The following is an 18094-nucleotide window of genomic DNA, read 5'->3' as shown; positions in this document are numbered from 1 at the left end:
AAAATCCATGCATAATATGTTTACTGGAAGAATTCTATGGGCCTCATCTGTTTCCTTACACTTTCCATTTTGTGGATGTTCGTAAAAAGTGCATATAATTTCAATATTTGAAGTGACCTAGAGACCATCTGGTTCAGTTTCCACTGTATAGATGGTTAGGGAAATCTTCCTTGGTTACGCTGGTGAGTTTCCGTATTTATGACAAAGTGGCTTCTTTAGTGAATATACTCCAATTATCTAGAAGTGGGGTGGACAAACTGCCAAGAACCAGATAATAAATATTTCAGACTTTGTGAGCTACATGTGGTCTTTATAGCATACTCTTCTTTAAAAATATGAAAACCGTTCTTAGCTGGGAGCCATACACAAACAGCCTGCTGGTCAGGGTTGGCCCACTGTCTGTAGTTGGTTGACCCCTGATTTAGAACATGGCTGTCCAGTAGAACTTTCTGTGTTGTAGCTACTGAGTACTTGAAGTGTGGCTAGTGTAACCAAGGATATGAATCTTTAATTTTAATTCATTTAAATCTAAATAGTCACATATGACTAGTGGCTACTATATTGGACAGTGCAGATCTAGAATATTCACTGTGGAATGAATAAAACCTTGTCATGCTTTAAATTTTTCAGACTGCTTCATTTATATTTCTTTTTTTACCATCTGTTAATAGGGAGTTTCTAGCTTGTGCTTTTCATTTTCCCCTTCTTCAGCTTACTCCATTTTCATAATAAAATCTGGTAGAAAGATTTTCCAGAACACCTTCCTGTTCTGACCATACTTTCTCTCCCCATTTCAGTGAGGCTGAACTGGAGGAGGTGTTGACTTTTTATACCCAAAAAAACAAGTCTGCAAGTGTCTTCCTGGGGACTCACTCAAAAAGTTCTAAAAACAGCAACAGTTTTTCTGACAGCAGGGCAAAGGCTGGTAAGTATATTGGTTAATTAATGAAAAATAAGAAGAACAAGTGAAAAAATGAGATGTGCAAAGGGGAACCAAAAATAATATGTTGCCTAAGCACTAATAGACTCCAAGGTGGTAAAATTTTGCAGTGTGTGGGTAGGGGATGAGGAGGCCTTATATTTTTGTCCTAAAAGGGCAAGAGGGACATGGTCTAATTTTTTTTCATGATAGTTGACATCAGAGAGCTGTTTTCAAGACAAGCTAATAATACCTAACATTTAGTGAGCGCTCATATTACTGTCTACTGGACATGATCTTATTTTTTTACTTCCAAAAACCATATGGAGTAGGTGCTATTATAAAACTTCTCTACAGATGAGGGAACAGAGCTGAAAGAGACAGAGTAACTTGCCCAAGGGTGCCCTGCACCAGACAGTGGAACAGGAATCTGAACTTCAGTCTACCTGACTCAAAGCTTGTGCTCTTAGTCTCTGTTCTTCTGCCTCTCCTAATGATTATTTCTCACTCCTGTTAAATTTTTTGGTTCCTCCAGCTCATCACCATTTGCATTTGGGGTAGGAGAATTCTTTGTTATGTGGGAAATATTCCATACCTGGTGGGATGTCTAATATCCATAGTCCCAAGCCCTAAATGCCACCATCTTCCTTCAGTCATTGTGATAACCCAATGTTCCCACACATTTCAAAACTTTCTCACTGCTGGGGAACTCCATGATTGGGAATTTGGAACTGATGTGGACCAAACTATCTAGTTCATGTCATATGATCAAAAAATAGCAGCAATACTCAGTTATAAACAAAGCTTGCGCTTCAAGTGTAAGATTCACTTAAAATCTAGATGGAAGCATAAGACATAGGTAATCAATATACTAATTTTGTAGTATGCTAACCTCTAGATTCAAAGATGTAGATTTCTTTGCTCCTCTTAAGGCTATCATAGTCTAATGTGGAAAGAGCTGGGGAAATTGATCATTTAAAATGTAGAGTGAGTTTTCCCAAGGAAACGGTGTTACTGTTTTAATAACTGATCAGCTTCAGAGGTTAGTCTACAAAAGCCTATTTAGCTCACTGTATACTTAAAGTATTGTATTAGTAGAAATACTTCTGAGTCCAGCCCTCTTCTTTGAGCTTTCCTAACTTATCTGAGTTCTAAAGCTAGTTTATCCATTCCTTCATTCCTTCTACATATTTTTAATGAACACCTATCATGTGTCAGACATTGTGATAGTTGCTAGAGATACAGGGACCAGGACTGTCACAGTTCTTGACTTTATAATATTTATTGTCTGCTGGATGAAGTTGGGTGAGTAAATACAGGAAGAAGGCTGGTAGGATCTCTGAAAAGACCCTCTAACAGTGTTGGGAAAAGGAGGCTGAGGAGTTTTTGTCATGAGGTTTGGGTAGGGAAAAGTGGGCTAGGCAGGTGAAGTCCTAGCTTGGCATTCGGGTAGTAACTTCTCCCCTGGTAGTAATGGAGAAGCCCTAACAGCATGTACTAGCAGCACCTGTTTGTACAGATGCGTCCTCGGAAATTCTGGGGTTCATGTGTTAAGGACTACCTTTACATAATAATGTCTATACCTAGCAATACCAATCAAGAATAACTAGAGGGGCAGTAGGAAGGCCTCAATCAAGGGAACAACAGTATGACATTTGATAGTATCTGGACTCGTTACAAACATGAGCAAACAAATGTGTGACAGTATTACCAGTGCTGGTGGTGATGGACGGAAGAGAATTCATATGTCTTTATTCTTTCATTCTGAAAGATGATCTGTAAAATGGCCTGTCTTAAGTTTTTGTATGAACCTGGCCCTTGAGAAAGATTTTTGGAATATTTCTCTAAGTATATGATTAGCTCTGGCTGTTCTGTCTCAAAATTCTGTAGTAGAAAAAAAACCTAATTTATTACGGTGGAAATTTATTTTATTAGAGTGATTCTGTTATTGAATATACTGATCAATCTATCTAATAAGCAAACTCATTCATCTTATTCAAGTAAAACCGAGGAGATTAAGATACAGAGCTGTTGTAGTATCCAGGTATCATGCCAACAGATATTGGGGCTGTTCTTTCTATCTCTTGGCAGTTGCCTGGTCCAGATATATTATGACTTCTTCGCTCCACTGTGTACCACCGACCAGTTTGGTCTCTTAGCTCCCCAAGTCTGAATTCTTGACAGAGGCATCTTACTGCCCTTACTCATTTTCTTTCCCAGGCATGTCGTAGCTTGTTGGCAGTCCATGGATGGCTGCCCTGGGTTTTGGTATCTTTTCCTGATTCAGTCAGCTGGAGCTGGAGTTGGGGCTAGTTGGGAATCATTTGGTTGGTGTCCCATTCAACAGGGCTGTGGGCGTGGCCATCCTTGGAAAAGTGTGGTGAGAAATGCGATGGTTCCTAGCATTTATTACTAGTTGTGTTATATTTTGGAAACAAAATTATGTGTAGAGCAATGCTCTAGCATTTGATTACTAACAGAGCCTAAGCTCATTATTTATTTCGTATTCCAGATCACCCTGAAACGATGGAAGAAGTGAAAATAAAGCACCCCAAGCAGCAACAAGCAACAGAAATTCACTCTGATAAATTATCTCGTGAGTGACTTCAAACCTACATAGATTTGCTGCTCTCTGATAAATCTCTAAATGAAAAAAAGTCATCAGATATTAAATGATTTTCGGGCGTGTGACATTACTCCAAAAAGCTCCTTTTCTTTGTTTTACCTTTTCCCTTAGAATTTCCTTTTGTCTACTGATAGCCTATTATCCTGCCAAGGAATTTCTCACTTTCTTAATGTTTAAAATTCTGAGCACTTTTTTTCTAGAAGGGTGAAAATCAGAGGGAGAGGAGTTAGCTGTCATTACCAGAAGCTTTGTCCTAATGCCCTAACGTTTATAAAGCACCTGCTCTGGTTGGTGGAGGTAGTCCCAGCACCAGCTTTCAGAAGGGACTAAAAATAAACTGTTTCCATTGCCACAGTGTCTCAGTGGGCAGTATTCATTAAGTTCATGATGAATCTCATTAAAGTTTGTATTTTTCATTATGTCTGTTTCATGCTAAGATTATTTTGATGTTTAAAAATGTTTGCTTCATGTTTACATACAGAATTTACATTAATTTTTCCTAAAATGATCTGTTTTTGTTTGTTTGTTTTTGTTTTAATAGGATTCACCACTTCAGCAGAAAAAGAGGCTGAATTAGTCTATACCAGTCCTTCCTCTACTTCTTTCTCTGGTCCTGCTGCTACTCTTCTGCAGAAAATTCCCAATACCCATTTGTCATCTGTTATTACCACCTCTGACCTCTCACCAGGGCCAGGCCACCATTCTTCTTTATCTCAGATTCCTCCAGCTATCTCCAGCATGGCTCACCAGCCAGCAATTTTACTGAGCACGGTCCCTGACAGTGCTTCTCCCTCCATCCATCCTGGGACACAGAACGTACTGAGCCCCGCTGGTCTGCCGCGCTGTCGATCAGGCAGTTACACCATTGGCCCCTTTTCCTCTTTCCAAAGTGCTGCGCAAATCTATAGCCAGAAACTGTCTCGTCCCTCTTCAGCAAAGGCAGGTGAGTGAGAGAATGAAAGGCACTCCACAATGTCATCTTTTCCCCAGCCCCAGTTAAAAAAGAATGCCATCTCTTCCCTTTGCCTTTTCTTTTGAAAGGTAAAGGGACACAGGGTGCATAGTTCTGATGTGACTAAGGAAGAGTCTTGCATTTGGTCCAGTGGCACTCATTCACTGACAAGAAAATGAAACAACTTCTTTTAGGTGCTGGGGATAAAGAAATGAGTAAGACAAGGCTTCTATTTACTGGGAGCTTACAGCATAGTCAAGAGATAATTGTGATATTTGTCTTTTTACTGTTGAGTTGTAAGTGTTCTTTATATATTCTGGGTACAAGTCCCTTGCCAGATACATGATTTAGAAGTATTTTCTCTCATTCTGTTGAGTATGTTTTTTTCTAAGAATTTTATACTTTAGGTCTTTTATCCATTTTGATATAATTTTTGTATATGGTGTGGCATAAAGGACTTAACATCTCTTTTTTTGCATGTAGTTATTCAGTTGTCCCAGCACCTTTTTTTTTTTTTTTTTTTTTGCGGTATGCGGGCCTCTCACTGTTGTGGCCTCTCCCGTTGTGGAGCACAGGCTCCGGACGCGCAGGCTCAGCGGCCATGGCACATGGGCCTAGCCGCTCTGGGGCATGTGGGATCTTCCCGGACTGGGGCACGAACCCATGTCCCCTGCATCGGCAGGCGGACTCTCAACCACTGCGCCACCAGGGAAGCCCCCCAGCACCTTTTGTTGAAAGACTGTTATTTTCCTGTTGAATTGTCTTGGCACTCTTGTCAAAAATCATTTAATCTTAAATGTAAGGGTTTACTTCTGGAGTCTCAATTCTATTCCACTGATCTGTATATCTGCCCTTATGCGAGTACCATGTTGTCTTCATTACTATAGCATTGTAGTAAGTTTTGAAATCACCAAGGGTGATTCTTCCATCTTTGTTCTTCTTTTTCATATTGTTTAGGCTATTCTGGATCCCTTGCATTTTTGTATGAACTTTAGGATCAGCTTGTCAATTTTTGCAAAAATAGGCAGATGGGATTTTGATAGGGATTGTGTTGAATTTGTAGATTAGCAAGTATCTTAACATTGGTCAGATTTTTAAACACCTGAGTAATATCCACATTAAGGTGAGTTACAGTTAAGCTATGTTTTATAAATAGCCAATCTATATGTCTTAATCATTGTCTGATTTCAAATGAAATGGATATTGTAATATGGAGCTTGAATCAGAGATATGAAAGGGTCTACTTTAATAAGTCATCATATGAATATGTACGTATATGTGTATTAGTGCTAATTCTGAGTGATTATTCTTATGATTTAATCTTCTAAAATCAATAATAATTATGTTCTGGTTTAAATTTTTTCTCCCATGTGAGAGAAATTCAGTAAGGTCACTGTCTCCTGTACCTTGTTGTTGTCATCAAAACTTCTTTTTTAAACCTTCCTTTTTTTCATACCTTTCGCAGAGGAGGATAAGGAACGGAAGAAGCTAGTCAGTTCAAAAATATTTCCTAATTTCCGTTGTGATTTCTTTCTTGACCCATGGATTGTTTATAAGTATATTGTTTAATCTTCACATAGTTGGCATTCTCTATTTTTTGTGATTGCTTTTTAGCTTATTTCCACTGTTGTCAAAGAACATATTCTGAATGGCTTAAACTGTAGTAGACAACAATATATAGATAACAACATATAGTTGACAACAATATACTTGACAACAATAATATCCTATAAGTGATTGGAGTCAAATTTTTCTGTGGTGTTTGAATAGTTTGGGGATGAGGTTAAGATGTTATTTTGAATTTAGACTTTTTCAAGATAAATATACAGTATCAAGTTTCAAAGGTCACCACTGAAAAAATTAAAATATGGAAACTTAAACATGTGGGAAGAAGAAAAATGGATTGGGTCGGGGGAAACACCCACAAACATAGAAGCACACAAAGCTTAGAAAATGCAAGAAATGGAAACTTAAAAGATGGTAAACCAAGTCCTAATATATCAAGAATCAAATAAATATAAATAGGCTGAACTTGTTAGAAGAGTGTCAGATTGAATTTTTTAAAAATCTAACTGTATGTTGTTTACCAACGAAAGACACATGTAAAGATAAGGACGTAGGATGGTTGAAAGTAAAAGGATGAAGAAAGAAATACCATGTAAATACCAACCAGAGTAAAGGTGGTGCTAATATATGCTAACTTAATTTAGTATATATTAGCTTATATTAGACTTTAAGAGAGAAAATTTTCTTAACAGATACAGAGAGTAATTACATAAAACAGAAAGTTTAGTTCAGCAGAAAGATAAAACAGTTCTAAGTGCAGCTAACAAAATAACCTCCAAATAAATAAAACAAAAATTGATATAACTGATGAGGGATCTACAAATCCACTGTCTTAGTGGGAGATTTCCACATATTTCTGTCCAATACTAGTAGATACACAGATTTTGTAAATCAGCAAAGATAAAGAGAATTTGAACAAGATGCTAACTTTATCTATTGCTCATTCATAATACTCTGTACCCAATAATTAGAGAAAACACCTTCTCATGCACACATGATACATTTATAATAAACAGTCATGTCCTACATCATAAGACAACAGATTTCAAAGAGTTGGTATCATACAGCAACATTCTCTGTCCACACTGCAATTAAATTGAATGTCGACAGCAACGATACATAACAAATCCTTATGTATTTCAAAATTTAAAAGAGTTCAGAGAAGAGATCATAATGGAAATAAATGTAAAGCTATTAGAATTGAAAGACAGTGAAAAAACTTCATGTTCAGATGTGTGGAGAGCAATGAAAAACAGTATTTGGAGGGAAATTTACTGCCTTAGATACTTATATTTGAAAAGAAGAAAGGCTAAAAATTAATGTGCTAAATATCTGATTTCAGATGTTATAAAAACAGCAATATTATAAATCTAAATAAAGGAGAAAGAGAGATAAGAGTAAAGATAAAAATCAAAGACAGAGTAAAAATTACAGAATTCAAAAATAAAGTACAGTAGAGAAAATATCAGAGCCAAAAAGTTCTTTGAAAAGCCTAAGAAGGTGGACAAACCTCTGGTGAGACCGATCAGGAAAAGAGAGAAGATATGGATAAATAATATAAGGAATGAAAAGCGGACAGAAAATACAAATGTAGCATAGGTGACAAAAATATTAGAATACTGTTAACGACTTTATTCCAATAAAATTGAAAACCTATGCAAAGTAAGTAAAATTGGTTCAAAAAGATGAAGAGGGACTTCCCTGGTGGTCCACTGATTAAGACTCTGCGTTCCCAATGCAGGGGGTCTGGGTTCGATCCCTGGTCAGGGAACTAGATCCCGCATGCATGCCACAACTAAGATCCCGCATGCCGCAACTAAAAAGATCCCGCACATGGCAATGAAGATCCCGCGTGCCCCAACTAAGACCTGGCTCAGCCAAATAAATAAATAAATAAAAATTTTTAAAGGAAAAAAAATTTATTAAAAAAAAAAAAAGATGAAGAAATCCTGAATGGTCCTGTAACTATTAAAATAAGTTATACAGTAGTTTAAAAATCTCACAAAGAGGGCTTCCCTGGTGGCGCAGTGGTTGAGAGTCCGCCTGCCGATGCAGGGGACACGGGTTCGTGCCCTGGTCCGGGAAGATCCCACATGCCGCGGAGCGGCTGGGCCCGTGAGCCATGGCCGCTGAGCCTGCACGTCCGGAGCCTGTGCTCCGCAACGGGAGAGGCCACAACAGTGAGAAGCCCGTGTACCGCAAAAAAAAAAAAATCTCACAAAGAAAACTTGAGGCCCAGATGGTTTTATAGATAAGTTTTGACAATCTTTCAAGGGAAAGATAATTCCAATCTTAAACTCTTCTAGAGCATGGAAAAAGAGACAACAGTAATAACTCTGTGTGGCTAGTTTAATCTTGATAACAAAACCAACTAAGGACAGTATTAGAGAGGGAAATTATAGATCAGCTTCATTTATGAACACCAATGCAAAAATTCTAATCAAAATATGAGCCAGCCACATCTAGCAACATATGAGATTAGATCCCATGAACAAGTTTATCCAAGGAATACAGAAGGAGTTTAACAGTAGAAAATCTATAAATGTCGTTTGTCACATCAGCAGATTAAAGGAGAAAAACTGTATTTATCCTCTTAGTAGATGCAGAAAAAGAATTTGGTAAAATTCTGTACTCATTCATGATAATAACTCTCAGCACACTAGGAAGAGAAGGAAACCCTCTGTATTGAAAATGGGTGTCTGCCAAAATCTCACAAGAGATATCAGTCTAAATGGGGAAATGTTGAAAGCATTCCCTCTAAGGTTAAGAGCAAGAAGAGGATGTCCACTGACATTTCTTCTATTCAGTGTTTTACTGGAGGTCAAGAGCCAGTATAATAAAACAAGAAAAAGAAATTAAAAGCATCAGGATCAAAAGGGAGGAAATAAAATTTATTTATTTGCAGATAATACATTATCTACATAGAAAACTGAAAATAAGCTACAGATACACTTGTGGCATTAAGTGCATTCACATTGTTGTACAACCACATCACCAAGAGAACAACATGCATAAAAATGATAAGCTATCTAGCGATAAATTTAGGAAAGACTTTTATAAGGAAATTTTATAAGACTTTGTTTAGAGACAGAGAAAACCTAAATAAATGAATAAATAGAATGTGCATGGATAGGAGGACTTAATATCATAAATGTTTCAGTTCTTATCAAATTGATCTCTGGATTCAATACAGGTTCCAACCAAAATCTCAAGTTTTGTTGTTGTACTTGACAAGCCAATTCTAAAATGATAATGGATAAACAAAAGACCAAGGATAGTGAGAACTCACTGAAGAAGAAAAAAGGGTGGAGGAGTATCTTATTAAGAATATAAAGATATGATCATTAGAAAATATAGTATCTGAAAAGGTACAAAGTGACCAGTGGAGCAGAACAGAAAGTTGGAAGCAATCATACAGATAGATGAAAGTTTGATATATGACAGGTGGCTTTGCAGATAGTGGAAAAGGATGCATTTCTCAATAAATGGTGCTGGGATAATTGGTTATCCATACAAGAAGAAAAGTGAAATTAGATCTCTGCCTCATACTATCCATATAATCACTTTCAGGTGCAAAACTTTAAACTTCTAGAATAGAATAAGGGAGACCATCTTTAACACCTTATTGTAGGAAACAAAAGTAAAAACATAAGCAAGATTCCTTCAGTAAGAAAAAGACAACCCAATAGTGGTATCAGAAAAGAGGTAACATGTGCTCAACATCATTATTAATCAGATGAATATAAATGAAGAATGCAGTGAGATTTTACACCCTCTTAAAAGAGGGAAGAATTAAGATACTTGACAGTACTAAGTGTTGGAGGGGATGTGGGTCAGCAGGAGCGCTAATATTTTATGGTAATGTATCACATACATTTGAAAATTCACATAAATTTGAAAATTATTATCACATACATTTGAAAATTCACATAAATTTGAAAATTGTTATCAAATATGTTTGAAAATTCACAGAAATTGGAAAATTGTTGTTATCACATACATTTGAAAATTCACATAAATTTGAAAATTCACATAAATTTGAAAATTGTTGTTATCACATACATTTGAAAATTCACATAAATGTGAAAATTCACATAAATTTGAAAATTGTTGTTGTCACATACATTTGAAAATTCACATAAATGTGAAAATTCACATAAATTTGAAAATTGTTATCACATACATTTGAAAATTCACATACATTTGAAAATTCATATACATTTGAAAATTGTTTTTATCACATAAATTTGAAAATTCACATACATTTGAAAATTGTTTTTATCACATAAATTTGAAAATTCACATACTCTGTGACTCAGCTCCTAGCCGTATACACAAGAGAAGTTCTTCCGCATGTGCACCAGGACATGTATGCAAGAGTGTTCACAACTGCACTGTTTATAATAGCGATAAGCTTGAAATAGCCAAAATAGCCATTAATGAGGGAATAGAAAAATAAGTTGTAATGTATTTCCAAAATGGAATACCAAGCAGCAGATAAAGTTAATCAATTTCAGCTATACTTAGAAAGGGTAAATCTCGGAAGTATGGTATTGAGTAACAAAATCAAGTCCCAGGAAATTACTACAATAGATACCATTTTTATAGAGCTCAAAAACAAACAAAATTAACTGTATTTTGTTTAAGTATGCATACACAAACACACATAGAAACAAAGAATAAAACTATATTTTAAAAAAAAGAAGGGGGTGAATGATAAGGGAAGATTAAGGATGAGGAGGAACACATGGGTTGATAATGTTAATGTGACTCTTGAATTGGGTAGTCAGTTCATTATAATATGTTTTATAACTTCTACATCAATTGTAAATAGTATTTGGTATGTGTCAAATAACATAATAAACATTAAAAAATATAGATTTTTTTAAAAGTAGTGTCACCAAATTGTATATACAGAATGATCATGGTTATATAAGCATTAATAAGACAGAAAGGAAACACATTAAAGTGTTGCCACTTTTCTGGGTTTTTAATATTTTTTCAATGGGTTGTGTGACTTTTATCATAGAAAAAATATTAACCTTGATTTTATATTAAGTAATTTCATTGTGCCAGAATTTCAGTGCTCAGAAATAATAGAATTCTGTGATATTATAGTTGAAAGAAGAAAATTGAAATCTGAAAGGAAAATCAATTGAAATTTTATAATATAGGATTATTGCTGTTTTTCCAAGTATACTCAGTTTTGCTTTTGTCCTTCTTTCCTTTTTGAGCTCTGTAAGAAGGATTGTGGATGATTTGACAGTGTGTGCCGTAAACTACTGACAAGTACAGTCACATAACAAGGAAAACAAGAACTATAATGAGTTTCAAGGCTACACATTTTTTATTCATTAATTCTAGGATCAATTATTCCCCACTACATATGATGAAAATTCTTTTTTTGGGAAGGATTCATAGTATGCAAAAACACAGTAACAAATGCATGTAACAATTTGGTGGTAGGAAGAGTTTCTAGAGTATGGTAAGGGTTTATTTTTACTTTTGTGAGCATCTGAGGATAGTTTACTGCTCCTTATGTTGTCAGAGATCCCTAGGAGTCAGTAAAGTATCTGTTGGCTGAGATTTTGCTGTCATCATCCTAAGTTTTTCAGGGCTTTTTTCCTAAGTGGATGAAAACTTTTCTTTTTTAGCAGGTTCATGCCATCCAAACAAGCAGCATTCAGGAGTAGCCAAAACACAGAAGGAGAGAGAAGATGGTTCCTCATACAGCAGACGGTACAACCCAAGTACGGTTACGGCTGAACTTCAGCGGCTAGCTGAGAATCCGGCAGCAAGGCAGTATTCTTCATCCACCCACGTCAGTCTCCTCACCCAGCAGGTATGGATAGTTTAGGGTGTCAAAGAGTTCTTTGGATCAGTGGATTGGGTTAACTACAGGGTACTCTGTCCTTCCCTGTCTTTACTAATGCCCATATGCTGATGCTTGTTGAATGAATATTAGTTGGTTTCAAGCTAAAGAATAAAAGCATTCCTTCAGCTTTAAAGAAAGGGTTTCTGTCACAGGTATTGCAAACTTAAGTGTGCTGCTAGCTATGATGTACTTACTTCATGGATAAATAGACTTGAATGTTCAGCTGTAAATGCACTTTTAAAGGATCTTTAAAAATAACTTATTTCTCTGGTAAAATTTTCCAGTGAGTTCTAGTCTTATAAATCTTTTTACCAGAATGCCATAACATTACCTTTTACTTTTTTTTTTTTTTTAACTTTACTGCCTTTCATCTCATGATGTCAGGATCTTTTCTGGGCACTGATTAATGAATTATTTCAATACACCCTCATCCAACACATATCATTCTCACCATTTTACATATGGGGGAAACTGGGGCTGAAATGAATGATGTAGTCAAGATCATCCGGCAAGCTTGATGGATACCAGGATTTTGACTTTGTTGTATATATTACTGACAAGCTTACAACACAGTGAAGTTAGATGAAACTTTTAAGAACTTTGGGATTCTTTTTGCCCTTCTTGATGATTATCCCCATGGTATTTAACTGGAAGTAGAAGCCATGATTTTTTCCCTTTCCTTAATGCAAACGGCATCAAAGTCCTCCAAAGGAATTATTCTGATTTAACTCCACAGTTATATTTTGCTATATCTTCGTGGTGTCATGTCCCTTAACTGGTGGCAACTCTCTAGTGATAATCGAGTCTAGGAAAAAGTGAAGCTGTAGATTACTTCAAGTGCATGTTAAAAGTAGGCAACATACTGCTCCCTGGTGGTGCCCTACTTTTCTGTGTAAAATTCTGGACCACAATTCAAAGTAAGCCTTAGCTTCGCTTCAGCCTCATCCCAGAGTGTGAGGTTGTAATTAATTTTCTTTTTCAAATCCCTGATAGTTTGAAAGGAGTAGATAAGGAAGCCTAATGTGAATTAGGAAGTGAAGAATCTTATACGGCAGTGTTGAGGCTTGAAGGGAGTTAACAGTTAGATTTTAGTGACAGAATGATGGGAAAAGGAAATAGAATATCATGACCATGGTAGAATGGGAAGGAATTGTGAAATGTGAAGTGGCTATGAGGAAGGGAGAGGACCAGTGATCTGCTACACTTTTTTCAGTGGGTCACTGACTAGAGTATATGTTCCAATTTTTAACAAGCAGCTAGAAGCACCAAGACATTAAGAAATTTTCTTTGCAATTATAGTAAAAAACATAGCCAATGTTAGTGTTTATGTATTTTCACCTCCTATCATTTGGTAGACAGCAAAGCTTGCCAAAATGAAAGGATCCTGATCCTTTGGGAATCCAAGGTGATTGTATCCTTATTGGAAAGTCATTCCCCTTCAGTCTATCTCATCTAAGAAGAATTTCAGTGCCAGTGAATTAAAATTCCATCAGACTTCTCTTCATAGGGATCTGAACTCTCCATTAGATGTCAGTCTTAACTTTTAGAGCCTTGGTAATAAATAGGTTGGTTAATCCTTGGTTCAATACTGAGGGAGGGACTGTAGTATGTAATAAGCGGGATGCAGTAGTGGGAAAAGGGCTGGATTAGCCATGTAAAGACCTCCTTTCTTCTACCACTTACTAGCTGTGTGATCTTGGGCAATTCACTCAGCTTCCGTTAACCTCAGGGTCTCTATTTCTTGATGAGGAAAATATAACAGGGTCATGAGGATAGTATGCAAAAACCTTTCTGTAAAGTCTGAATGCCATATATTGATACTTGGAAAAGATTACTATTTCAACCGTAAAAGGCCTTTAATAATAAATGGTTTCTAATTTGATTTGAAATCAGTTTTTGGATAAAATATTGTGTTACCAAAATGAATGTTGTTATTGAAAAACTCAAGTATGTGTTATTTGTGTTATTTCCCCTTGGAGAAAGTAGTTCCTGAATTTGGAATTTGGGAAATTCTTCTATTGTTCTTTTTCTGGTAAATAATAACATGTTATAATGGCTTAATAAGGGCCCTGGGACATCTGTTTACTGGCCATTTCCTTTTACTCCTAGCTGTGTTTGAAAGAAAGTGCCTTGGTTCCTTACTCACTGAGGCAAGTGATAAGGTGTCTGTAGTCCTGATGAGAGGCAGGCATCCAGACAGAACGTGCTGAAGGCTCTGCTCTCCCCTCTGGACTTGGGAGTGTGAAACCTTCAACTCAGCTCCACCAGAAATAACTCTGTGTCCAGTAGTCACTTGAAATGTTTTTTATTTCCTCTTACCTGTGATTATTTCCTTATTTTCAATTCCTATTTTGCGTTTTCTTTTTTTTTCATATATCCAATAGGGTTAATGAAGATTTTCTTTCCCCCTTCCCTTTTTTTGATAGGATATATTTATTCATTCTGTTGTTTTATTGTTTGTTAATTGGTTATCTTCTTGTTTTATCTTTGCTAACTTCCTTCCTTCTGTTTTCCCTAGCTTTATTTTGTTATTTCCTCCCAATTTCTTGAGTTGGGGACTTCATTTATTTTCACTCATGTCTTGTTTTTTATTATACTTAAAGCTATGGATTTTCCTCTGAGTATTGCTTTCATTATATGCCATAAACCCTGATATATCTTTACATTGCTTTTCTGGGCAAGGTGTTAAGAGACCTTCCACTAAATAAGGTATGCTGATTTTAAATTATTTGTGCTATTTTGGAAGATGAGTGTAAAAAACCTGAAATTTGGGACTTCCCTGGTGATCCAGCAGTTAGGACTCTGCATTTTCACCACAGGAGGCGTGGGTTTGATCCCTGGTCGCGGGGAACTAAGATCCTGCATGCCGCACAGCGTGGCCAAAAAAAAAGAAATTTGAGGGAATTTCTGAAAAATCACTTTATTTTGTCTATGATTTCAACTACTTGCTCATGAAAGCTTTTAGTGGCGTTCTCTGTAGAACTTTTTATTCAAATGTATTCTTTTTTTTTTTTTTTTTTTTTTTTTGGCGGTACGCAGGCCTCTCACTGTTGTGGCCTCTCCCGTTGCGGAGCACAGGCTCCGGACGCGCAGGCTCAGCGGCCATGGCTCACGGGCCCAGCCGCTCCGCGGCATGTGGGATCTTCCCGGATGGGGGCACGAACCCATGTCCCCTGCATCGGCAGGCAGACTCTCAACCACTGCGCCACCAGGGAAGCCCTCAAATGTATTCTTTTAATTCGCTCATTCAAAAACATTTTATTACACTCTTGAGAGTGTTCCAGGCCTTGCTACTAAGCCACAGGGATGATATAAGACATAGACCTCTGGGGCTTCACTGGTGGCGCAGTGGTTGAGACTGCCTGCCAATGCAGGGGACACGGGTTCGAGCCCTGGTCTGGGAAGATCCCACATGCCGCGGAGCAACTGGACCCGTGAGCCACAATTACTGAGCCTGCGCGTCTGAAGCCTGTGCTCTGCAACCAGAGAGGCCATGACAGTGAGAGGCCCGCGCACCGCGATGAAGAGTGGCCCCCGCTTGCCACAACTAGAGAAAGCCCTTGCACAGAAGCAAAGACCCAACACAGCCATAAATTAATTAATTAATTAATTAATTTAAAAAAAAAAAAAGGACATAGACCTCAGCGTGAAATAACTAACAATCTGGTAAGGGTGACAGCCACATAAACACATGATAGTACTAGCATGGCATCTGCAGAGATGTTTCTAGGGAATAACAAAACCACCAAAGGGTATCTAACCCAGCCTGTGGGTGGGAGTGGAAAGGCCAAAGCAGCTTTCTTGAAAGAGATTACACCTACACTGAATCTTAAGGGGAGGCTGGTGGGCGGCAGAAGAAGGGTAGGGCAGGCTCCAAAATAAGCTAGCATGTGTGTATGTGGGGAAACAGAAAGCTGGTGGTTAGTGGTGTTGGAGGATAGGGAGCAGCTGGGGTGGAAGCTGGAGGAGGAGACAAGGGCTGATTCAAGGAGAGCTCTGAATGCCCTGTGAAGGAACTCGCTCTTTATCTCATAGATGACCAGGAGCCACAGAGACAAATGGGTCTTGCCTTTTAGCTGCATCACTTAGGTAGCTGGGAGGAGGCTGGGTTGCAGGATGAAGCAATACCATCCCCTTTCCTCCCTGCTCACTGTTGAAGATGCTGAGGAACAGTGAATTAGCCAAAAGAAAAGAAGCAAAGTACTCTGACAACCCCAAAATTTGATAATAAAGCTTGAGTTACCCTGAATTTCCATTAGAGGCTAGATTCTTATGAATTTGTATGGCTAAAAACAGAACCTCATTTATCTTGCAATTACTTTTACTCTTTCTGCTATGATTTAACTTTATTTATAGACTAGAACATATGAGAATATTGAAATCTCCCTGCCACACGAAGTGGCCACCACGGCCACTTTGGAAGTGTTTGCATATGCTGGAAATACAGAGACACATGTTCTTAACATATGATTATTCAACAAATACCTAACAAATCTGAGCAGAGAGCAGGTCAAATTTAGTTCTTTCCCTTGGCACGTGAGAAGCTGGTTATCTCTGGGGACTGGAATCCTTTGGAAATCATACATCCCTGAAAGCAGGGTTTTCTAGAAGCGTCTTTCTCTTGTGGGGGAGAGTGCTATGGTAGCTGAGGTGGGCTGGCGTGGAGCTTGAGTGTGAGGTTTCACTATCTCTGCCTCATCCAGTGCCGGGAGAGGTGTGCTTTACAACTGTAGCCCTCTGCACGCACAGAAGTAGCCCTTTGTGGTCACTGCTGTCAGCGAACAGGAGATTGTGGCGAAGTAACCCAGCTCTGCGGTGAGGAGAGGGAGAGGAGAGGGAGCGCTGGCCTGTCTGTGCGGGCCAGTGTGAGATTGCAGGACCCAGCTATCATTAGGAGCAGCGCCAGCTCTTCCAGCCTGGGAGTTTAATCAAAGGAATAACAGCAGACCACCCAGGCGAGGGCTCCGATGCTTGCGCATGTGCTGTGTCAGGCTCTGTTCCCCGGCCAGCCGGTGCCCGGGATGTGGCCAGGCCTCCTGGAAATGTGCTGACAGATACATAGGAGGGAGGAGATGCTTTTTGCTTCTCACATTTTTCATTTAGAGGGCGAGTAGGAAAGAAAACCGTTCAATTTCTTTCCACCTTTGCTCCTTACCCTGATACTTTTCTGCCTAGTCCTAGAGGAGGGCATATGTTGAGGTAGAGAATGTTTGCTTACACTGCTTACTCATTCACTCTCACTCATTCCTATACAAAGGAATTCTTGTATCATTTCTTCTGCTTCAGGGGTTACCATTGTGATCATGCTCATTCTGTCAGGGTCCACAGTGGACCTGAGTCAATCTCAGTTTCAGAAATATCCATTTGAAGTTGAAACTGACAGAGAGGAAGCTAAATTTTTTGAAATGGTTACAGTTCTCTAGGATTGGAGCCAATGGCCCCCAGTTTATCACAAGCTTGGGCATTTGGCACTGGAAACTCTCTTCCTGCCTCCTCAGTGTATCTGGACACATTTGAACTACTGTACATTTGTGTTCTGATTTTGTAGTTTTTTCCCCAAGTCTAGCTTCTTTGGTTCTGTATTTTTCTGGGTAGAAAAATTGTACTTCTTTGTATTATATACATTACTTTTCCCCATGTCTAGAAACAGAAAAAGGTAAATAGAAAAAGCAGAAGCTCTTGAGTCATCGAGACCTCGGACAAGTTATTTAACTTCTCTGTGCCTTGATTTTCTTCTCGGTCAAGTGGGGTAACTTTAGCATCAAGATGAATTCTCCTGCATCTCTGTGCCTCCCTGCTCTGGGTTCTAGCTCCAGTCGATCCTATCTAATTCCCTATCTCTTCTATGTCTTTTGAGGCTTTAAACCCCCAGTTTTCCTTAGGTCCTTGGCCTACTGATGGTCTCTTATTCTAAAATAACCTTTCTTTTCTCTTACTGTATCGACCAACTCTCTCTCAAAGTCACTGATGACCTTGGAATTGCCAACTTCAGTCACCTGTTTTTAATCCTTACTCTCTTTTAGCACATGACACTATTATTGACTGCCTCCTACCTGAAAACTTCCCTTAGCTTCTCCAGCCTTCAGTAAGTCCTCTGAGAGCTCATCCTCTACTTCCCCCCTGAAAAACTAGATACCAGTTTCAACATTTTTAAAA

The 18094-nt window shown here is 38.1% G+C and overlaps 1 protein-coding gene across 1 annotated transcript in view; it reads left to right on the top strand.

Annotated features, from left to right (window-relative positions):
- TTLL5 (tubulin tyrosine ligase like 5) overlaps positions 1-18094 on the top strand; it is a 312098-nt gene that overhangs the window by 122519 nt on the left and 171485 nt on the right. The window contains exons 26-29 of the mRNA XM_060095798.1: positions 798-925; positions 3432-3515; positions 4087-4488; positions 11718-11905. Coding sequence (XP_059951781.1) covers positions 798-925; positions 3432-3515; positions 4087-4488; positions 11718-11905 — 802 coding nt within the window. The remainder of the gene's footprint in view (positions 1-797; positions 926-3431; positions 3516-4086; positions 4489-11717; positions 11906-18094) is intronic.

This window comes from Mesoplodon densirostris, chromosome 4 (assembly GCF_025265405.1).
Source record: "Mesoplodon densirostris isolate mMesDen1 chromosome 4, mMesDen1 primary haplotype, whole genome shotgun sequence".
NCBI lineage: Eukaryota > Metazoa > Chordata > Mammalia > Artiodactyla > Ziphiidae > Mesoplodon > Mesoplodon densirostris.
Note: the sequence above shows the minus strand (reverse complement) of the source record. Positions and strands in the feature narration are given on the sequence as shown.